At 39.1% G+C, this 24,091-nt stretch overlaps 2 protein-coding genes across 4 annotated transcripts in view; one reads left to right on the forward strand and one right to left on the reverse strand.

Annotated features, from left to right (window-relative positions):
- Positions 1-896: 896 nt before the first annotated feature.
- On the forward strand, positions 897-6,970 carry LOC134670325 (DNA-directed RNA polymerase I subunit RPA1). The gene is made up of 3 exons (XM_063528124.1): positions 897-999; positions 1,147-5,289; positions 5,859-6,970. The coding sequence occupies exons 2-3, from the start codon at positions 1,156-1,158 to the stop codon at positions 6,708-6,710; spliced, it is 4,986 nt and encodes a 1,661-aa protein (XP_063384194.1). The 5' UTR covers positions 897-999; positions 1,147-1,155; the 3' UTR covers positions 6,711-6,970.
- Positions 6,971-7,151: 181 nt separating this feature from the next.
- Positions 7,152-24,091, reverse strand: part of LOC134670335 (putative inorganic phosphate cotransporter) — a 71,104-nt gene continuing 54,164 nt past the window's right edge. For 2 of the 3 annotated variants that reach the window (XM_063528137.1, XM_063528138.1), the window contains exons 2-11: positions 17,410-17,585; positions 16,815-16,930; positions 16,060-16,189; positions 15,621-15,708; positions 14,742-14,968; positions 14,041-14,190; positions 13,073-13,205; positions 11,624-11,745; positions 11,070-11,189; positions 7,152-10,270 (exon numbers count right to left, since the gene is read on the reverse strand). In XM_063528137.1, coding sequence (XP_063384207.1) covers positions 10,055-10,270; positions 11,070-11,189; positions 11,624-11,745; positions 13,073-13,205; positions 14,041-14,190; positions 14,742-14,968; positions 15,621-15,708; positions 16,060-16,189; positions 16,815-16,930; positions 17,410-17,585 — 1,478 coding nt within the window. In that variant the 3' untranslated portion in view covers positions 7,152-10,054. Of the gene's footprint in view, positions 10,271-11,069; positions 11,190-11,623; positions 11,746-13,072; positions 13,206-14,040; positions 14,191-14,741; positions 14,969-15,620; positions 15,709-16,059; positions 16,190-16,814; positions 16,931-17,180; positions 17,262-17,409; positions 17,586-24,091 lie in introns of those variants that run through there. The other variant, XM_063528139.1, reaches the window with a different exon arrangement.

Here is a 24,091-nt window from a genome sequence, read left to right on the forward strand (position 1 = left end):
AACCGCCGATAATAACCTATATTACCGATAAAATGAGGTGCGGACGCAAGAATACCAATTTGTGACGCCAGTATTTTCGTTCTGGGACATTTTTTCAATTTAGAGGACTCAATCACGGGAGGAGGAGGAGATGAGGAATTTTAGATAATTTATCAGCATAAATCTAAAATTGGAGATTGACGCCAATTTGTTTTCTGAGGGCCTACCGCGAACCACGTTCGACGTGTTGCCTCTCTGTCGCTCTTGTAAATTCGTACTTAAGTGTGACAGGGAAGCAACACGTCGAACATGGTTAGTGGTTCGTGGTAGGACCTCTGATCAAATCGGTCGAATTGATCATCCCGTCTGGACTGGCCTTGATGCTTTTTTGGGCTCGACATTTTGACACTTGTGGACCGGGGACCATAGAGTAACTTATATACAGTGTGGAAAGATAAGTCGGGCCCTGGAGGAAAACTACCTTAAATCCTTAAGCTGGCTCATTTTACTTAAAGGAGACATTCCTTTATTTTTAAAAAGAAACAATACTGCATTCAAAGTATTTTTATTTATTTCTTCAATTGTCTAAAAAAATCTTAAGTACTAAATATTAGATTTTATGGATATTTTATACGACAGACGAGTGTAAGACCTAATGTTTCTTGGAGAAATGTTATCATTAACATTAACTGTACCGACTACTAGAATAAAATTGCGAGTTTTTATTTTTTTGAATTTTTAGTCGGTTCGAGTCCCGGGCGAGGCAAACGAGTTTTAGAAAATCTTTGAATGCAGTTTTGTTTCTTTTTAAAATAAAGGAATGTCTCCTTTAAGTAAAATGAGCCAGCTTAAGAATTTAAGGTAGTTTCGGTCTAGGGCCCGACTTATCTTTCCACCCTGTATACTGAGACCGGGGACCTTGTGGTTGTGACAGTTCGTGTCGGTCGTGGAGAAAACGTGATTTGTTGGTGTTTAAATTTAGTATTTTGTGGTAAATAATGGACTATTACGAGAACTAATGTGAGTTATATAAATTTAACACAATTTATTTAATTATCTTAAACCTTTTTTGTTAATTTGTTTACCAATCAATTATGTATAGGTTATTTTTGGTTATAACACCGAATTAAGATTTCTGTATAACTATCCGTGTTTCTCTGCTTACAGAGACTGAAGATGGCTTTTAAAACCGCGTTTACGGCGGCCCTAAAGGGTCTGACGTCGGTGGATCCTAACGGCGTCCAGTTTCTGCTATTTAGCGACGATGATGTTCGCAAACTTAGTGTGGCGAAAATTACTAATACCCAGTCATTCGACTCAATGGGTAACGCCACCAAAGGGGGCCTTTATGATCCTGAGCTAGGACCAGTCAGGGACAGAAACGAGCTTTGTGCAACATGCACCAATCCTCTTCTTCATTGCTCAGGTCATTTTGGACACATTGAATTACCTCTGATTGTAGTAAATCCCTTGTTCATTAAAAATATCTACACGCTGTTCCGCATCAGCTGTTTAAAATGCTGCAAAATACAAATGGATGACAAAATGAAAACTCTTTTGACACTTCAATTGCAATTACTGGATGCTGGACATGTGACTGCGGCTTTAGACTTGGAAATTTTCTACAACAATGACACACTGACGAAGGAAAATATCCCCAAAGTTCTCAAGAAATATAAAAAAATGCTAAAAAATAAAGATCCGGTGACTGAAATGTTTCATAACAAAAACTCTGACAGACTGAGGGCAAGAATTGTTAACAATGTGTTCAAATCCATCAACACATCAAAGAAGTGCTTGTATTGCTCAGCCAAGATACTAAAAGTAACAACATCTGAGAACAGAATAATGCACACTATCATTAGCAATGACAAGGAAACAAAAGGAATCAAAATATTAATGCCTGATGAAATTAAACGTTACTGCACTTCCATAGCACAAAATGATGAGGCCATTTTGAAAGAATGCATTCCAATTTTAAAGTACTCAAAAACAGAACCGGCCACAGACATCTTCTTCATGGAAGTAGTTCCGGTTTTACCACCATCTCTGCGACCATGCAATGTGTTGAAAGGTGAACTGGTTGAACATCCCCAGAACAATATCTACAAGTCAATCATGACAATGGCGTACAATGCTCGTGCTGTTTTACAAGTACTCGCTTCACCTAATCAGAAAACAGTGGATAACTTGGAACAAGGACCAAGGCAGGCATATGAAAGTGTTTATGGAGCAAGCGCTGCTGAAAAACTGCATACAGTGTGGCAGGACTTGCAAAAACATGTGAACTACATCCTAAATTGTGAAGGTCAAGGCTTAAGTAGTTTAGGTCTCAAACAAGTACTTGAAAGGAAAACCGGAGTCATTAGAATGCATATGATGGGTAAAAGAGTTAACTTTGCGGCCCGTTCAGTCATCACTCCGGACCCTAATGTGGACATTGACGAAATTGGTGTTCCTGATGCATTTGCTACAAAACTGACATATCCAGTGCCTGTGACAGAGTGGAATGTGGAGGAGTTGAGGAAAATGGTGATTAATGGGCCCAATAAACATCCTGGAGCAGAGAAACTTGAAATTGAAAATGGAAGGATGATTCTTATTCCACCAGATTCCATTCAAAAGAGAAAAAGTTTAGCAAAGAGACTGTTGACTCCTGATGAGTATAAGAAGTCTAGCCTGAAGATTGTACACAGACACTTAGTTAACGGAGATGTATTGATATTGAACCGGCAGCCTACACTCCACAAGCCTAGTATGATGGCTCACCGGGCAAGGATCCTGAAAGGAGAGAAGACCCTCAGATTGCACTATGCCAACTGCAAATCCTACAATGCTGATTTTGATGGTGATGAAATGAATGCACATTTTCCACAGAAGGAAATAGCCAGGAGTGAAGCTTACCATGTTATGTCAGTAAGAAAACAATATCTAGTACCAAAAGATGGCACCCCACTTAGTGGGCTGATTCAGGATCATGTTATTGCCGGAGTGAAAATGTCCCTGAGGGGCACATTTTTCACCAAATCAGACTACCAGCAACTGGTCTTCCAAGCCTTGACTAATCATATAGGAGAGATTAAACTGCTGCCCCCCACTATACTTAAACCAATGGTACTCTGGTCTGGCAAGCAAGTCTTATCCACAATCATTATAAACAGTGTCCCCAAAGGTAAATCATACCTTTCCTTGACTAGTCACGCTAAAATTAGCGCGAAAGCATGGCAGAAAACGCCTCCAAGGCCTTGGAAAGCTGGTGGGACTAAATTACAAGGAAATAATATGACAGAGGCTGAGGTGGTCATACAAAAAGGTGAACTGTTGTCAGGTGTTTTGGATAAAACTCACTATGGAGCCACACCTTACGGTCTCGTACATTGTATGTATGAGCTGTATGGAGGAGACAGTTCCAGTGCCGTGCTAAGTTCGTTCTCGAAGATGTTTAGCTTCTACCTACAATGGATTGGCTTCACACTTGGCGTAAAAGACATTTTAGTTGTGGAGGAAGCTAATCAAAAACGAGATGACTACATCAGATTGGTGAGAAACACCGGAAAAATTGCCGCGGCTAAAGCTACGGAACTGCCCGTAGACGTCGACGATATCACTCTGAAAGACACCATTGAAGAGATGATGCAAAAAGACCCGAAATTCAGAGCTAATTTAGACAGGCACTATAAAAATATGCTTGATACTCACACAAACAGCATAAATACTGCTTGCTTGTCAGAAGGACTGCTGGAAAAGTTCCCATATAACAACCTCCAGTTGATGGTGCAGTCTGGTGCAAAAGGTTCTACTGTCAACACTATGCAAATTTCGTGCCTACTCGGCCAGATCGAGTTGGAAGGCAAACGTCCACCCCTCATGATATCTGGACGGTCCCTTCCGAGCTTCCCACCTTACGACGTTTCACCTAGAGCTGGTGGGTTCATAGATGGTCGCTTTATGACAGGTATTCAGCCACAGGAGTTCTTCTTCCATTGCATGGCTGGTCGTGAAGGTCTTATTGACACAGCCGTTAAAACCAGTAGGTCTGGTTACTTGCAACGGTGCTTGATCAAGCATCTTGAAGGCTTAAGCGTGGGATACGATCACACAGTCAGGGATTCCGACAGCAGCGTCGTCCAGTTTGCTTACGGTGAAGACGGGCTTGATGTTCTGAAATGCCAATTTTTGAAAGAAAAACAATTCGAGTTCCTGGACGTGAACGCCGATGCTGTTGTCAGTAAATCTGTCATCAAAACACTGAAAGAAGACGTGGACCCCAAAAGCATTGCAAAAGCGCAAAAGTCATTAAAGAAATGGAAGAAGAAACATGGCGATCCCTTCGCGAAAGTACGAACGAGTCCATTTGCACAGTTTTCGATGGTGGCCAGAAACAACATAGAATTGGACGAGAAACCGACTAACGAAACAAGAGACCCGTATTATTGGGAGTTAGAAAAAATGTGGCGTTCTCTTGATGAGGAAGAAAGACAGCAATACGGTAGAAAATCATGCCCCGACCCGATCCCAAGCAAAATATCGCCAGAATGGAAATTTGGAGTGATAAATGAGCAGTTAGACGGGATTATTCAGAGTTATTTGAAAAATCGGAAAGAAAGCGCATACACAAAACTGACTGACAAAGAGAAATTTTCAGAAGTGATCAACGCTAAATACTTGGAATCCATGGCAGACCCTGGCGAGCCCGTCGGTCTCTTGGCAGCTCAGTCGATCGGAGAGCCGTCCACGCAGATGACACTAAACACTTTCCATTTCGCCGGCCGTGGTGACATGAACGTCACCCTCGGTATCCCCCGTCTCAGAGAAATCCTGATGACGGCGTCAGCTAAACTTAAAACACCAAACATGGATATACCGTTCAAAGATCTTCCGAATTTAAACAAGAAAGCCGAAAAGTTAAGACAGAAACTTAACAGAGTGACCGTAGCTGACGTGTTAGAGAAGATTGACGTGGACTGCGAAATAGTCACGGAACCGAATCGGCAGTTGAAGACGACGTTGAAATTCTGGTTCCTGCCGAAATCTCAATACAAGACTCAATACGCGGTTAAACCGAAGCAAATTATACATCATATGTCGAGGACGTTCTTCGCGGAGATGTTCGCAGCGGTGCGGAAGCAGGCGAAGACTTCAAGTGGGATTGTGTGGTCGGCGGAGAAGGAGAAGAAGCGGCGGAAGCGGGACGAGGAGGACGAGGAAGATGTCGGGGACGAGGCGACGGCCGCGAAGGAGCCCGCGGCCGACCCTGATGACGACAGCTCGGACGACGAACCAAACAACGATGACGACGACGCTACCCAGGTAAATAAGCAGTTCTTTTTGTTTATAAATTAAGATCCGATTTTTTTTAATAATTGAGTGATATAGTGTGCACGCAAGTCAACCAAGCACTGTTAATAATTCTTTGCAATGGTTGTTTATTTATTTAAACCTTGATTGCACAAAATGCAAACAAATGTACAAATCGCGGACTTAATGACTAATGGCATGCTCTACCAGTCAACCGTCGAGCTTATAGACATGTTGAAATGGTGCAAGGGAAAAAGCAAGAAGAGCATACAAATTTTCTTGGTACCAGTTATTGTAAATAGCACATCAGTAGAGTTGTTTTATAAATTTTTTTGGTAGAGTTAGATCAAAAGTCTGTAACGATTTAGATAGCGTACGTAGTGCAAGCATTATTTATACGTCATTTGACGATTTTTACCCCCCCCCCCCCCCTATAATCATCCAAAAATCATGCTTCAAATGACCCCATTTCCTCCTACTTCATGTTACCGTCATCCAATGTCCAGACCCCCCCCCCCCCTAATTTGAAATGACATAATTTATGAATAGCCCCATTATTAACGAAAACATTAATATTACAGGTGAAGAAGCGTAACAAGAGAGCAGAAGAACAAGAATACGAGGATCCAGAATCAGGAGAAGAAGAAAAGTCCGACGACGAAGATATGAACGATGACCCGACCAAAGACAACGAGGATGCGGACAAAGGAAACGACGACGAAGTGTCAGCCGCCGACAAAACACTCATGAACGAAGTTGTAGGCAAGATCGACAGTGCTACCAACTACTGTTTCGACACCAAAAACCACCAATGGTGTGAATTAACCGTACTCTTCCCTATATCATTCTTAAAAGTTGATCTTTCACAAGCCCTCAGAGACGCCGCTGCAAAATCAGTCATACATCAAGTGAAAAATATCAAGCGGGCGATCACCAACAGAGAAAAGAATATTCTGTACCTCAAGACGGAGGGTATAAACATTGTTGAAATGTTCAAATATGACGATTTGCTGCACGTCGACAAGCTGTACAGCAATGACGTCCATGCTATTGCTCGAACGTACGGCATCGAGGCAGCTAACAAGGTGATCATAAAGGAAATTCAGAATGTGTTCAATGTATACGGAATCACGGTAGATCCCAGGCATTTGACGCTGGTAGCCGATTACATGACTTACAATGGGGTTTTTGAACCGATGAGTAGAAAAGGAATGGAATCTTCGACAGCTCCTTTGCAGCAGATGTCTTTCGAGTCCTCACTGATATTCCTAAAGGAGGCCGTGTTGAACGCTAAGGTGGATAACATTCATTCGGCGTCTAGTTGCGTGATGTTGGGACAGCCTTGCAGAATCGGGACAGGCGCGTTCGACGTACGGCCGCTCATACCGCAGACAAATAGTAAGAAAAAGTTTGATGATATCGAGGAGGAATAGATATAATTTTTGTGTACTGCCATAGTTAATCCGCTCTATTGATAAAATAAGAACGTGTACAAAACTATTCATAATGATTTTGCAACTAATTGTAAGTAAAAAAATTGGCTGTGAAGGTGGTTAACAGTCAAATAAGTAGATGATAAAAGCAACTTTTCTTACAAGAAGAGGGTGCAACGATAGGTAAGAATGTTTCCTTTTTTTCAAATGTTGATGTAAAAATATTTTTATAATTGCAATAAATCCCAAAATCTTTATAATTTTGAAGTTATTTCATCAAAATTTTCTTCTATCTGCTTACGATAAAGTTGTAGCAATTTTAAGCCATATTCTGCTTTCCATAGTAAATCGGCCCTTATAGGCTTACATTAGGTAATGTTTTACGACATATGTTTCAAATTCTAGTCAGTGCGATGAAGGATAGTTTAAAAATAAAAATGCTTTACAGTTTATACTTTTTAATGTATCAAAGAATTTATTTTAATAGAGATAACTTTTTTAAAATGTGGATTTTGTAAGGCATTTGTTTCTTTAGGATTTGAAAATTGGAATACGAACAATATGGTCCTAATCGAAGGCACAAGCACTTGTCTCTGACAAAATCACAGAATACTTATAATCTGGCCAATCATTTCCGTTACTACAGAAAGGCGCGAATTTCAAAAAGTTTACATAACTGTTTGCCAGAATATAATTTTAAAATCGTTTATTCCTTTAAGCGCCACTTGCACCATCCCACTAACCCGGGGATAACCGGTTAAACCGTTAACCCAGTGTCAAATTGTACTGGTAACTATGGTAACTCCAGGTTTTATCGGTTAACCCCCGGGATAGTGGGATGGTGCAAACGGCGCTAAGAGTTCATATTTATTTTAATAAACACTGGCCATTTGGTGTTACATTTTTAATGTGCAGTGAGTTCAGGACCTTCTCCGCTGAGCACTGAGCAGACAGCCGTGCGTGCCCCATGTCTCATGTTAGTGAATAGTTATTTTTAACAAAGAAAAGTAATCGATGAGTTGGGTACAAATAATATTACGAATTTTTAGAAGCAATTTTCATGTTTTGGTGCTAACATAGTTACAAATTTTTAATGGTGAGTTTTACACCTATGTTCGTGATATTTTCCATTGAGCGATAAATGTTAAACATGTTTATGTTTAAACAGATTTTAAATCGATGAAGTTTAGAGACAGGCCTCAAGATTGCTATTCATATTTTTTGGCAATCGTATTATGATCTGTAAAAGCGCTAGTATAGGTACTTGGTCAAGCAGATCTTGTCAGTAGAAAAAGGCGGCAAATTTGAAAAATGTAGGCGCGAAGGGATATCGTCTCATAGAAAATTTGAATTTCGCGTTTTTTTCTACTAACAAGATTTGCTTGACCATCTATATTTTTCAATAACTGCTGGCTGAAATTACTGCACCTTAAACAGTTTCCTTTTGTTAATGGCCAGTATTTTCTTTACTACGTTACAACTTAAAATATAAAATACAATCACAATAGCTCTGGGCGTACAGCGTCAAATGACGTCACAAGAGACTAAACTAATGCCGTAATATATTACATTTACTTATTCATAAACAACGACTTATCTAACGCAACAATATTCGCTTCCAACGAACAGTGAAAATGAAAAAATAAACTTACAACACGTTTGGCACACGAATTAGGAATTAGAAATGTAGGTAGGTATGCCAATTTTGCCAAACGATAAACAAATATTACGATGAATGTTAATTCTAATACCGAAATGATGAAACAAGTAATGGCACCTTTACAAATTTTACAATCATGGTACATTTTGCAGAATATTCTTGGTCTAACTCTAACAGAATTCAAAAAAATCGTGCCGCCATGATACGAACGCCATGAAACGTCAACAAAGTTTCTACTGTTCACTGCTAGATGGCGTCTTCTTAGATTGCTGTTTTCAAGGCACGTTAATTTTCAACTTGATCTTTAAGGTTTACGTTACGTTGACATAATAAAATAACTCGGTAGCGAGAAAGGAATACTCTGCGGTAGGTAGTAGGTAAAAACTTTTTATAGAAATTACCCATTGACTAATTTTAATGCGAGGGAATTATACATATAGATAGAGTCTGTGCGGAAAGAGAAGAGTCGTGAAATGAAGGGAAGGCCATTCTACAGCTTAGAAGAGTACTTAAAAAGAGTAGAAATTAAAAAGTGCCTTGCCTTTTTTGCCAAGCTGTACGACTCTTCTCTTTCCGCACAGACCCTACAATGTCACTGGCTGGGACGGTAACGATTCAATAAATTGTACAACAGATTTTCATTATTACTACAATTGATTGATAAACTTATCTCTGCGTTTCTTCTTGACGTCATACAGTCAGTTCTTGAATAGCGAAAAATATAATAAAATTGTATAAACGCATTATAACCCAATCATCTGTAGTAATATGACAGTAATTACATTCAAAATACAAATTGAAAAATCACTTTTTGCATTTAACATGTACAGCTTGGCAAAAAAGGGTAGAAATTAAAAAGTGGCAACACTAGTGTCGTCCCGTTTTCTTATATAAATTGGTTTGAACGGGACGACACTACAGTGTTGCCACTTTTTAATTTCTACTCTTTTTTTTACCGAGCTGTACCTATCTATGTATTTTGAATGAAATCTCATGTAGACCAGCTAGTTGGACCCATATTCACCTTTCACTCGTCTCTTATATTCTTCAAGCTTTTATTAACTATATTAACAATACTAGGTTACGTAATAATAAATAAATAGCGTTTTCCTTTTTTTCGTTCACCCGATATAAGTTGTCGAGATATTTGAAAAACAACAACGATACGAATTGAGCTTGAAAACATTGCAAAATATTCAAATTCCTGTTATGTAATATCACAGCCTAGTTTAATGTGCATCTCTTTAAGTATTTTGTTTTTGAAAATACAATAAGAGACGTTTACGTACTTTATAATACATATTTATTTACAGTTTATCGAACAATTAAACGTTAGGTACTAAGTATATCAACGGATTGAATGCATAAAATAGTGTACAGGGACGGTAAAATAAATTTATATTTCTATCAGAAAGTAAAAAAAGGTAAACAAAAAATAAACTCATATCGGGTAGAACTTACACAACCCTAAAATCTGCGGGAAACAATCGAATCTTAATTTACCTAATTTTTTAAATTTAATGTCATTCACTAAAGTTACGGTCCGAATTGCGATAAAGTTGCTTTCTTTATTTACGGCTTAGATGCTAAAATTATAACATATGAAAATACAAATATGAACAGTTTTAAACTGTTCACTTGTTTTTTAACTGGCAACTCTAACGCAATCCGCCATTTTGAACTCTCACTGCGCCGTCTCAGCTTCACTACTGTCTTTCGCCATTTTCTTGTCTTGCTTGGCTTGTTTCTTGTCAGCCGCCTTCTGGGCCAGGGCCGCGTCCTCGGCAGGATTGTCCCACTCTTGTCTTCGGCCGGAACCGAACACGTTGAAGAAGGTAGCCGCGACTATGTAGATGCCCCCGGCGATGTAAAATACTTTGCGCCATTGAGCTTGCGATGGCTGAAAGAGAATAGTATTTTATTACTATGAAGTATTTGAACAAATTAAATTATTTTCAGAAAATATTTTAATTTGTTTTTATCAAGTAGAAACACTACTATATAAATTATAAACTGAAATAAATGTCATATACTTACTAAGGAAAAAATCTCTCTCGCTAACTCGGTATCATCATGAGATGATCCAGTTAGAAGGTTCGAACCATACTGTTCTACCTTAGGGATGGCCAGGGGGCGCCACAAGCCTTCAGTAAGAAGTGCATATACTTGGAAAATTTGACCTATGCCGCTGTGGCCCGGTGGCCGAGTGGTTTAGGCACCTGCCACGATAGCAGAGGTCGCTGGTTCGATTCCAGCCTGGGGCACCTGGAGGCCTTGGTCACTTTTTCCTTAGTATATGACATTTATTTCAGTTTAGTATTTTATTAGACTGAACTTAGAGAAAAGAGATATTGATGATAAAAAATAAATCGTGCCCTCGAGTTTAACAGCTGAAGTATATTGCGCTGTTCGGCGCCATATTATGTTTTGTAGTAACTGAACTGTGATTTGTTGAGTGAATCTTTAGTTTAGAGTCAAACGTATTTAGTATACAAAAAAAATGTCTAGTCTATAATTTTATGTTCCTGTGAATCCTGTGGATTTGGCTTAACTAATAGGTAGATAATGTCTTTTTTAAAGATTATAGCGCCATCTGTTCAGCTTTCTCACTCACATATGCACACAACCCTTCGCAGAGATTAAGAATCTTCGTACGAATATCAGTGTCCCGGTTAAAATACCTGTTAGTCTATACTTACGTTGCCCTCAATGATATATCCAGCGACAATAGGCGCCAAAAGACCCGTCAAGTTGGCGAGACAATTGGTGAACGCCATCAGAATGCCGGCAAAGCGCGGCGAGATGTCCAAGTGGTTCACCTGGGAACATCAGAAGTGGGATTACGTAAAATAAAGTTTAGACTTGAAATCTTCAGTTTTAATACAGACAGCTAGTAAGTAGTTTCTAAAGTTTATTGCAATGAATGACACAAAATAGTAGGTAGGTATGTATTACAGAAAAAAAAGTAATATTTTTAGTGATATTACAGTTAACTTTTTTCCGAATTTAAGTGAGATAAAAAATTCTTCTGTGACCTATCCTTACTTCAGCTAAAGTTACCATATAGTCGGACTACTGTATCTTCCCTAAAGATCACGACCGGTCGCGCGCTACCCTCATCTAACACCTTGCGAGTCTTGCGACCCTAACAAAATCGCTAACGCATGGTGCGTCGGATATATCTTCTCCTTCTCCTATCATCATTCAAGAATCTTTCAGTCCGAAACTGCAGTGCAAGAAAGTAATAAGTTACCTTGAATCCAGAGTAGATACCACCGTTGAGACCGACACCGATGGCCAGGATGGCGACGGTGGCGGATTTGTCGCAACCTGTGTTTGCGGCGATGAAGAGGCCGATAGCGGGGCCGTATTCACCTGGGGAAGGTTAGACAAGGTAATTAGTACGCATCAGTACAATAGGTATGCGAGATAATCAACGTAATAATCATAATCAACTTAGAGCCCATGCAGGGCCGCCTTAAACTATGCTGGGGCCCTTGGGCACATAAGAATTTGGAGCCCTTTTGGAAAGTAAAGAAAGCGAACTATACGAACATTTTTCTGCTACGATTTCTATTTTTTATAGATAATCAAATATAACGTTACTGTCTGTCCTTCGGCGCCCCAGGGCACGGGCCCCGTGTGCCCTTATGGTAAAGACGGTACTGAGCAGAGATGTGACTTATTTGAAATACTTGTATTTAAAATGCAAAATACCTATTTTGTATTTAAATACCTTTTGAAGAAAACTATTTTGTATTTTATTTGAAATAGTTTTTGGGACCTATTTTCTATTTTCAAAATACAAAATACTTTATAGTAGGTAGGAGTTACAATCTCTTCTGATGTTACAATCCTGGCAACTCTCTTATTCTTTTAACATGGAACTGTTGAATCTGCTGTTTAGTAACGTCGCACATGACCACAAGTGTAGCAAGTGGTTAAAAAAGTGGAATCTTGAGTGTTGCGAGGGTTTCAAAGCACGAGAGGAGAACAAACTTTTTGCCCTAGTGAAACACAAACGAGACGTTTTCATCACACTAACGAGAGGCATTATAATAGCTGTAAAACATTACAAATTAATGCTTTAAAAGTTGGCCGTTAAAAACCATCATCCACACCTACATCCTACCGGTTAATATGTGCAAACAACTAGAAATTTGCACTTTAGATAGAGGATTGATTTCAAAGAATAAAGAGAGTCTTTTCAACTCGGAAATTCCGAGTACCTAATACTTTTTAATTCAGACTAGGTATTCACTACTCAGAGTACCTTTTATCGCAAAGTATTTGTATTTTAAAAAAGTATTTTGAAAATACCTATTTCGTATTTTGTATTTAAATACAAATTCAAAAACTATTTTGTATTTTGCATTTGAAATAGTATTATCAAGGAAGTATTTGTATTTTGTATTTAAATACTTTTTATAAAGTATTTTTCACATCTCTGGTACTGAGCCCATGCAGCTCTTGTCGCAACAAAAGCCATCATTTATTATCTGCGTCAGTCCGTATACCTACCTACTTACGCCAAGTGCTACTACGTCAAGTGTGACTCAGCCATTCATTGTCACTGCCACATAGCGTAGACAGAAAGTCCAAAAGCGAGGTGAAGGCGGAAAGCACGACCGATGTAAGCCTGTTCAAGCAGGAGTTATTAAGTTTGCACGATATTCGTAACTATATAAGTACATTAACTCACCAATACTGTTGATGATCTTCCTGACTTGCGTGTGGTTGAAGCGTCCGCTGGACAACATCCAGTCGGCCACCACGGAGATAAACATGGAGAACAGCCACATGCACAGGTACGGTAGGGCGGATACGAAGCCGTTCTGCAAATACAGATATAAAATACTTAAACTTATATCGACCGGGGTATCAACGAGTGTGAACGCGACCAGACCAACGAGTGTGAACGCATCATGTGGTAACGTTGAAAGCGAACGCAGCCGACGTGCACGAATGAGGGTAGACCGAGCGCGGTCTACACAACTTTGACACCCGCCGCTATCATCAGTTACCCGTGATGCATGCATGTAACTGTGTCGAAATATCGGGAGCTCGAAAACAATACAAAAGGTAATCACGGTTCATATCCCGGTCGATATAAGTCTAGTGAACTAACCACGAATCACGAATCATTCAAAACTTAGGAATAAGTTTATAAAATAAAGACTCATAAATCTTGTAACATACAAAATATATTAGATTATAACGGAACTTTGATTAAACGCGACCCAGTTAAAGCCGAGATTTATGGCTAAATTGATTCAATATGACAAGCTATAGCGCTTTTCATTTGGCAGTCTGATCTAGATTCGTTAAAAATGCCTAACCTAACTTCTCCGGCGTCGTGACTATATAAACGTTTGACACGGGGCCGTAGGTTCAGCCCCGGTCAATTAGATAATTGAGTTGAACTCGTAGCATGATTGCAGTGTTTGATATAGCTATTGTTCGTATTTTAAAATTCACTGAACATCGTGACGAGTATAATGCCTCCTCTACACGATGGGCCAGCGCCGGCCACTCCAAGGGACGCTTTTATGCGTTAAAGGGAGCAAGTGATATTGCTATCTCATTCTACTGCATGGCTGCGTCCCTTGGAGTGGCCGGTGCTGGCTCATCGTGTAGTGGAGCCATAATGTGGCGGAGGGTAATACGTACATCCTTGATGGAGAAGTGCAGCACTTGCCGCATGAAGGTGGGCAGCTCCGTCATCAGGGTCTCGTAGCCGTAGTTCTGGCCCATGTGCGCCAGCATGATCGCCCAGAACGGCATCGACAGCAGGATCTTGCTCCACGGGATCGGTGGTGACTGGAAAATGGAAAATATTTATTTTAACATTTTTATCCTCCTAAGGGCCCCACACATACAAATAAAAAATCCTAAATTTGCTAGTGAATTTGAACCTATAATGCAGGGAATAGAGATGATTTTGATTTGTTCTAAAATTTAATGAAACAAAACAACTCAACTCTATTCCAATTGAATATGGATTAAATTTCATCGAACTGATTAAGTACTAAACCTAAGTAGTACCTATAATGCCATGATTTTCGGAAGACAGATCTTTATTGCTGGCCTTACACCCATCGTCGACCTCATTATCATTATAATATTAGTCAAAATACGTTCAGTGCTGGGCATAGGCCTTTTCCCTAATTAATTAAGGCTCGATTAGAACTTAATGCAAAAGTTCTCCGAAATCTTAACCATTTCCCTGAATGATCACATAGATCCAATTTTATGGGTGCATCTTCCATTTCGCGGCCGAGATTTCTGTTTCGGGCGGATGGCTATCGGTTCTACAAGTAATGCCCGAAGAAAGATACCGTAGTAAAACGTTAATAAAATTCAATACTCACGCTAGACCCAGCAGCGCCCCACAGCGAACTGAGAATATACTTCTTCTCAGCCTCTTTAATCTTGGGACAGTGCTCCGGATCTTCAGACACCAGGAACAAGAAGGCCAGTGACCACACGGTGCCCACGAGACCGAACACGTAGAAGATGGACGGCCAGCCGCCAGAGAAGCCGTATTCGGACAGGAGACCGGATAGCGGCATTGAGATGACCGTGCCGAATTGTGCTCCTGGAGACAAACACCAAAATCGCGTGAGACAAAATATGAAAACGATTTATAATTGTAAAATTTACAAAAGGATTGGAAACATTGACAGTTTTAGAAACATTCTGTTGGCACATTAAAAGTTTTTATTCTTATCCTAGACGATTACCTTTATCGTGTTCACATACTGTATAATATATGTATAAGTACTTATGGAAAAATTAAGCTTATCACTATGAGCTATTATCGGCAACCGTCAACCAACACACCATATATCAACACTATTCTTTAAGCTGGCGACAGATTGTCGGATGTGCTAAGAGGATGTGTTTAAATGTATCATCCTGTTTACAAGAATATCGAAGAAAAAACCTTTATTATACAACACAGTCATTTACATATAACACATTTACAAGATAGTCCAAATACAATGTAAACTTAATCTAAAAACAAAACCTAAAAAAATATCAATTGAATAAATCAATTTGGAGTTGGTAATTGGAATGTCCTGATTTCAAGCACGACCAAAACAGACACGCTGTACTAATTTACTACGCATTTGCCTAAGTAGGTATTTAGCACATTTACAATTAGGTAGGTACATTGTTGTAGCGTAGTCGTGTTTTATGTGAGTCATTGGTCTTTCTTGTGGATTAACTAGATTGATGTGACTTACCAGCGTATACAGCGGCTCCCATTCTACTCCTCTCGTTGGGTGGAATCCACTTGGCCAACATGGCGTGAGAGCACGGCACTATAGGACCCTGCAATAAAACAAACTCGAGTCAATAATACTCCTAAAATCTAAAGAAGATACCTTTTAAAGACATTATTCAGCCAACCATTTAGCCAGATTTTGAGAGAAAGTATAGGCAAACAAACTCTAAAATGTTACGTACAGTCAGCTGCAGAGATCTACATAATTTTTCGTTTGTTTTATGTGTCACTTTGACACTCAAAAGTCTAACGAAGGCAACAGTTGCAGCCTGAAATCCAGTTACAGCAAACCATCTGTTATTTCCAAAAATATCATGGTGTCAACGTTGATGCAACTAAACAAAGTCGACACTCATCAGTCTGCCGACATTCTACATAATAATATGCTCTGGACTCACCTCACCAAGACCCTGGATGAAACGGACCAAGATGAGCCACTGGTAGCCTTTCTCAGCCGCAATGGGCACTAGTAAGCCGAAGACCGAGTTGATCAACATGCCAACTCCGAGGAAACAACGAGCTCCAAACCTGGAAGATAATATTTTTTTAACTGATAGTCTGGATAGTCAGCAGCAACGAGCCACCTGATTGGAAGCGGTCAGCGGCGTCGCGTAAGCAACATCGGAGGAGCCACTTAAAAGCGTTGCCAACCCTTGAGAACCCTGAATACCCGCTTCTTGAAGAACCCCATGCCGTAGCGCTAAGGAAATACCCCAGGGAGCTAACTCATCCTACATTCTGAACGACGAATCTACTTTATAGGGATGACTTTGCTTTTGGCACAACTGTCTGGTTTATTCTGGTTGGCTCTGGATAAAATAAAATACTTCATATGTAGGATTTACAAATCAGCATCAATTCAATTTTTAAATGGCAGTGCTGCTGGAAAATGCTTGTGACTATTGACGATGCCATTGTAAGTACCTATAAAAGCTTCAGATTTCTATGGCCCAGTAACTCCAGTAAGGTGCGTCCCAAACTCAAGCGGTAGACATGAATCATACAATGGACAATGGACGATTACGACAATACATTTTCAGAATTACAGATGACATGTAATATCATATAAGTATCCTTTAATGACAGGGCAGCTGAAAGACAGCTCAACACTAATAGCTTAATATTATTGTCGACTGTTAAAACATCTTCTTACCTCTTTGATAAAATTCCAAACGGGATCTGTGTTATAACGTATCCGTAGAAGAACGAAGACAGGATGTAGCCCTGCAGAGTGGAACTCCATACAAATGATCCGTCTTGCAATGTCACCTGTGAAGAAATGTGTAGAAATAAGTCGAATGATAATTTCATGGACATAAATAATCGCTACAAAACGAGGTAGGTTACGTACATTTCCAAAGGCTTTGTCCGGTTTTTTAGCAACACCAATTCAAATATATTTTATTAATAAGACAAACTTCAACACAGTTCCGCACTCGTCGTCCATAGGCTCGTGGGTTGTCGGCAGCGCCGTGCGGTTGACCATGGCTACTACTATACACATGTTGGTCCTACTTACAGTGGAGTTCCTAGTATCCACGCCGCACTCGTCGTCCGTGGGCTCGTGGGTTGTTGGCAGCGCCGTATGGTTGACCATGGCTACTATACATACTATACATACACATGTTGGTCCTACTTACAGTGGTGTTCCTAGTATCCACGCCGCACTCGTCGGCCGTCGACTGGTAGGTTGTCGGCAGCGCCGTGCGGTTGACCATGGCTACTGTACCCATGTGGGTCCTACTTACAGTGGAATTCCTAGTATCCACGCCGCACTCGTCGTCCGTGGCCTCGTGGGTTGTTGGCAGCGCCGTGTGGTTGACCATGGCCACGATGGCCACGGACATGTTGGTCCGCATGACGTAGGCGTTGGCCATGCCGAGGAACAACATGAAAGTGACGAAGTGCCGTGTTCCGAAACCGCCTGGAAAGAAAAAAAAATATTAGAATATATAAAAAACAAATCGGCACCGTGTTACTCGAAAAAAATTTACTCTATCACTATGACATTTTTAAACAATATTTCAAAAGTTTTATTTTGTCATGTATTATTTTATTTATTTTGTCATGTAGTCTGGCCCACTACTTTAGATGCTGACTGTACTGTGTACAAACTGTATTGTGTTTATTAATATAGGATATCGTAATCGTAGTTAAATAAACATATCATATCATATAGGAGATCAGCCATTAAATATTACATATAATTTTTGGCAGAGCATTTCCTAGTAATATTTCAAACAAATCTGATAGAACTGGCGTCACGGGCACGACCGGTCTTGGCTCGCCAAACGGCAAATGATCACATTTAGTGCCAAGATGCCAATTATATGGTATATTAGTAAACTCTTAAACATTAATTAACTACGGAACATATTTAGATTTGCGTGTGTTAAAGTGACAGAATACCTATATTGTAGTTTTCAAATTCAAAGGTAAATACTTAATATGTGAGTTACTGCCTAATAACAAAAACCCTTCTAACACCTGTACAGAATGTACGTACTATGTATATAGTTTAAGACAGGTTTAAGATTATTGAAAACAGTATTTAGTAAATCGCTACTTTAGTACCTACCTAACCTATATTTAGTTACACCTACTACCCTACCTAGCTAACCTAGCCTAAGTTTTTCTCAACTGCCTAAATATTATATCTAAGTAATCTACCTAATTGTTTTAATAAAGTACTTTAGTAATTTCATATTCTTGAACAGACAGAAATTTGTTAAGATCCTAGCTCAGCCTACCACAACTATGTATAAATAACATCGTGGATACTCAAACGTAATCAAATTAATGTAGAAATTGCATTTCCACGGAAAATCCTGAAATGTATTCCACTTCCTTAGTTTTCAGTTTATACAGTGGCGCCAAATAATGTAAACACGCCCTGCGCGCCATCAATCTAATGAGTATGACGCAAATTACTGAAATGACGCCCACTTGGCCATATTTGCCATCTATGGGTGGTATTTCACCTGTTCAATATCTTGGTCCAATGTGCATTGCGACTCACTTTCTCATTAAGAAAAATGTGAGACGTAAAAACACATTGAACCAAGAAATTGGACAGGTGGAATACAATCCTATTCGAGTTGCACCTCGTTCTATCTGCCTTCTGCATTTAGAACAGAGAGAGAAGGGCTGTGATATTTGGCAAACATTTAGACATAATTGTCCGTCCTATACATAGTCTAATAAAACATGGTCTTCTCTTCCCAGAGTGACACAAGCCTACGTCACAATAACATGGCCGCTATATATAGCGCTATCGCATATTATCATATAGCGCTGTCGCATGATGACGTAGGCTTGTGTCAGTCAGGTGACCTAGAAAGAAAAGACGGAAAGAGAGTACCAGACGGAGTATATTATTATACCATGGTCCTAGAGTAAGCGAGGTATGAGTATGACGTTGACGTACAACTATGACACACAATAGCAAATATTGGTCATACTTTTATTACCAACATAACTGTGCTACTCGGAGTCTGAATTCCATGGTGAGACTCAGTTCGTTGTTTTCTAGGTATGCTATTATATACCTACTCCATATCCTTGATATGTCGGTCTATAGAGAAAATAGGTACCTACTTACTTAATGAAAACCTACATCTTAACGAGCCTGCCGCAAATTGCAGCGGGTGAAGCATTTGAAATGCAACCAATGACCAATGACACTTTATGAGACGTCGTATGGCTGCGGCGTGAACACGTTCTTGAGTTTCTTGTTTTGAACCAGTCTAACAAACTAGATCACATGATGTACACAAAAATATGTTGGTTATTAAGAATGATAAAATAAAAAGAATGATTAGGTATCAATATATTATAAATAAGAAAAGAAAAACAAGTCACGTAGATTATTTCTATAAAATATGTAAAAACATATTTCGGTAGCCGTAATCAACCAAATTAGTAATATCTTTATGCAATGAACCAAACGCATTTCTTAAAATATTTATTACGCAACTAAAACGTAAATATTTATTACGCACGTGTACAATTGAAGTGCAAATGACCCCTCACGCGTAAGTGACGTCACAAGGTGGGTGGTCGTTAATTTTTCTCCTCACGCACGGCCGTGCCGACACACGTTCATAAAAAGCTCTTCGTCTTTGAGATTGTACCTAACCAGTATAATGTGATCCCGCGATTTATAACATTCTGTACATAGTTAGATGTTAGGCTTATATTGGACCACCTGTCGGTAAAGTTTATGAATCAATGCGTAAGACGGTCTTGTAGATATATCGTATATCATTTTCGTTGTGCTTAGGCAAACTGTGACGTTATATTGCGCAAGAGACTGTGTAACTGTCTAGACGGAAGAAAAAAGTTTGGCCGTGCCTTTACTTTTTTAGACCAGTTTTATTAAAAATACCATCAGATTCTGCTTTTTAACCGTCCGTATGATCTTCAAACGCCTAGGTGGCCTAGGCTGTCTTTCCACTGAAGCAGAGAGCGCAGATGAGAGAAATGCAACCAATAGCATTGGTAGTATTGTAATCCGCATTTCTTCTCCGCTACGCTGGATTACAACATTTACGGCCTAAAGTGGAATTCATTAGAAAAGACAAATAAATGTAAACAAATATGACAGTTTTCGTTAGCATTTGATGTACATAGTTACGAGTACGTAGGTAAGTATAACCTAAAAGTTTTACGATGGTTGTTTTCATTTACATATTGCAGCGGATTTGATAGCCCACGCATTATTTACACCTACGTCATATCGAAGTTTGAAGTTTAAAATAACACTTGCACTGCGTAGGCTATCAAAATCGCTACAGACTTTATTTGGTCTAACTTTACCTACATCCACTTACGATAAAAAAAAAACTTTTTTTTCACACAGTCAGTCCCACGGTCAAGGCCGTCTCTATTGTGTTTGTCACAGGCGGTAAGCACAGACTGCTTGTTTTTCAGTCTATTCAGATTAAATTCCATTTGTTGACAAACTGAACTTTAGAGTTTAAATAAAAGAAAAAAAAAACAATTGCTTTGTTATTTTATTTGTCAGGTTTTCCGTCGTAATAGGGGTAGCAATAACAATGCTTTTTGACCTTTTCACCGCTACTTTCATGTATGTCCTTGTTACAATATATCGAAATTAAAATTTACTGAGCGAATTAACAACAATGAGACTAGAATAAAATGATGATTCCGATTTCTAAGATCGTAATCTAATTAGTATTATTACATTATACTAGTATTTCTAGTAGGTACTGATCTAAAGGGCGAACAAGATCCGGTTCGGAGGACCAAATTGTAGATTATACTCAGGGCATCAGTGTTGGTCTTTTCATATAGTCCTCCACATCGATTTCGATGACGGCGACCTCAGCAATCAAGGGTTTTTCCTCTTATGAGCTCGTATGTGGCTGGCCAGGCCAAACTTGCTCTTAAAAAACTCTGTCACATTCACGGCAGTAGAGTAGACCGGCTGTGTTGTACGTATGACGTACATAGTGAAATGGAAATTTATGAACAATAAATGACAACTTTATAAGTAACATATTATATAAAACATATAGTTATGCGGTTAAACACAAATATAAAATCTAGCAAGTACTTTATAAACCGCAAAGATTATAACAATCTATAGCATGCATTACTTACATTATTACATAAAACTATGACAGTAAATAAACTTGTAAATGAATTAACTTGTAGCATTTTCGGCACACCATGGATTTTTTATGACACTAAGTATTAGACATGTCCATTGATAACGTATTATCACAGGGTCGTGATCGTGACGTAATGAGATCATGGGATTTGATTAAATATTTCATCACAACGTCGCGATATTTATTACTTAATGAGATGCCAGTCTGGGATTTGATGGATGAAATGTACAGTATGATGTCAAGATGACGCAACTATGTAAACACGACATTATCGCTTGTTTTGGGATTAGGTAACTATCCTGAGTTTAATGATATAATTATATTATCTAATACTTTTTTAGATATCGGAATCGCTCTAACGATTTCGATGAAATAATTTGCTATGTGGGGATTTTCGGGGAAGATAAAGCTAGGTCTTATCTCTGGGAAAACGCGCATTTTTGAGTTTTTATATGTTTTTCGAGCAAAGCTCGGTCTCCCAGATATTAGTACCTAATAGTAGGTACATTACCCCACCAGTGTCTGTATTAAATTGAACTGTGGTGACTACTATTTTGTAGTAAATAAGTTATTTACAAACCTGAAGTAATTGATACATAGCTCAGTAAAATACCTAACCATTCTAGTTGAGTTTTTCGTGGTAAAGAAAAACATACATTTTTCGCTCATGTCCTAACTCTTTAACCGACTAAAAAGAGGAGGTTCTCAATTTACAGTTCATTCGTATGTTGATATTGTTGATATGTAACTTATTATACACACATATATCGACATTGAAGTTCCCGTTATACATAATTTGGGAGCTTTTTGACTAAAACTTGGGTGGATTAGACACGACCCCAAAATTTATTTATTTACAGTAAGTAATTGTAATGCGTGTCGAACAGACGTCTCTCTTCAACAACCGCTGACAATACAAAACGCACATTGTTTTACTAGAACCGTTTTAGGTACAGTTGAAAGTCGAACCTTGCAAAACAGATTTGTAACCCGATATGTTTGCTTTGTCGGCGTGTTTTTGCCGACGCTCTCTCAGTATTTTCCACTCGTTAAGTACAGTCAACAGCAAAATGTATTTTCTTATTCGATATTCAGCGCTGAATTTTCCTAGAGAATCTAGAGATAATGGTTCGTTTGTGTGTACAGTACCTAGCTATAGGTCAATTTGAAGACAACTTTTTAAGTTTAAAATTTTCGAAAAACAAAAATGCAGGGCATGCATCAAGAGTCCTTAGTACCGAGTTATGCCTAATACTTGAATATATTTATTTATTTATTTTATTTTGTAAGGAGTACCAACAGCTGCAAGAACATGATATAGATTATATCGTATATATGTAGATGTCGAATATATTCAAGCATTTGGCATGTATTTAAGTATTTGTATGTTATATATATTATATCGTTGCCTGAGTACCCACAACACAAGCCTTCTTGAGCTTACCGTGGGACTTAGTCAATTTGTGTAAGAATGTACGTCCCTATAATATTTATTTAATATCACATATTAATAGTATTAAATCATGTTCATAAGAAAATCGCAATAGTATTAAATCATTATCGCCCTAAATATTCAATAAAACCATTTTTCTTAATAATAAAACAGGAAAGTGGAACGTAAATAAAACACGGGCACTTTTAAAGCACCTGCTTGTTTTGACGCTGACCGTACGAAAGCGTACAAACGAGGATTTTATTCAAATTGAACTTTATTCCGTAGCTTAAAGCTTGCTTTTACAATGCCACAAAAAGCAAGAGATACGAGATTGTGAGAACAAGTATTTATATCGGTCAATCGATGTGATGGTTATAGAGATATTATCGATGGCGGAAAATATAATTATAGTTTAGTGCGGCAGAGCAACATAGGAGTCTGGCTAAAGTGGCTAAGCTAACTGAAAAATATGCCTCCAGGCCAGGATAGGGAGTGAGCTGATGCCACCAAGGAAACACGTCCGTTCGGTATAGGATTTATTAAAAGAGAGAAAAATAAACCTACCCACATTCAGTCGGCGCCTGATTACTTAATCTACCCACATATGTCACACCCCCCCACTAAATCTATATTTACAGTTATGCGTACATAGCTTAATAAGGATTAAATCATTAAACACTAATCGAAGTCGAACCCGTACCTTTTAACGGGTTTCCTACTGCGGATCGGTTTGGGGCCCTCCACGGGAACCGGCAATGTAGGGGGCGCGGCCGGTGCAACCGGCAACGGTGGAGCATTCACGGCCGCGGCCCTTAACTCCGAATTGCTTGTTACCGGTTCTGGTTCTCCCGCCGTCGTACCTGTAGGGAATTCGTTTGGTGGTTCTACCGCAATCGGAGAGTTTGGTACTGACACATCGATCGTGCTAGCCCACTTAGTTTTGAGCTGATCGATATGTCGTTTGATGGGTGGACCATTTTCCCTACCTACAATATAGTTGCGAGATCCTACTTTTTGTTCAATTTTCCCTCCTATCCATTTTTCCCCTCCTGTATAATTACGTGCCCACACCTTCTCTCCGATATCGAACTGTCTAGACGTACCTCCCGCATACTCGACTTGTTTACGTTGACTCTGAATAACCTTCTCTTCTACTTGCCTCCTACACTTCAATAGATCAAGACGAGACCTTAATGTCCTACGCTGTAAAAGAACCGCTGGTGACGTGCCGGTTGTACTGTGGTCTACATTTCGGTAAGACAATAAATATGACTGTAACGCTGCGTCTACATCAACGTCTAACTATACAACCACTTTGACAAAACAAAGTGCGGAAAAGTATAAAAGTGTTATTTTCCT

Source organism: Cydia fagiglandana, chromosome 13 (genome assembly GCF_963556715.1).
Source record: "Cydia fagiglandana chromosome 13, ilCydFagi1.1, whole genome shotgun sequence".
NCBI lineage: Eukaryota > Metazoa > Arthropoda > Insecta > Lepidoptera > Tortricidae > Cydia > Cydia fagiglandana.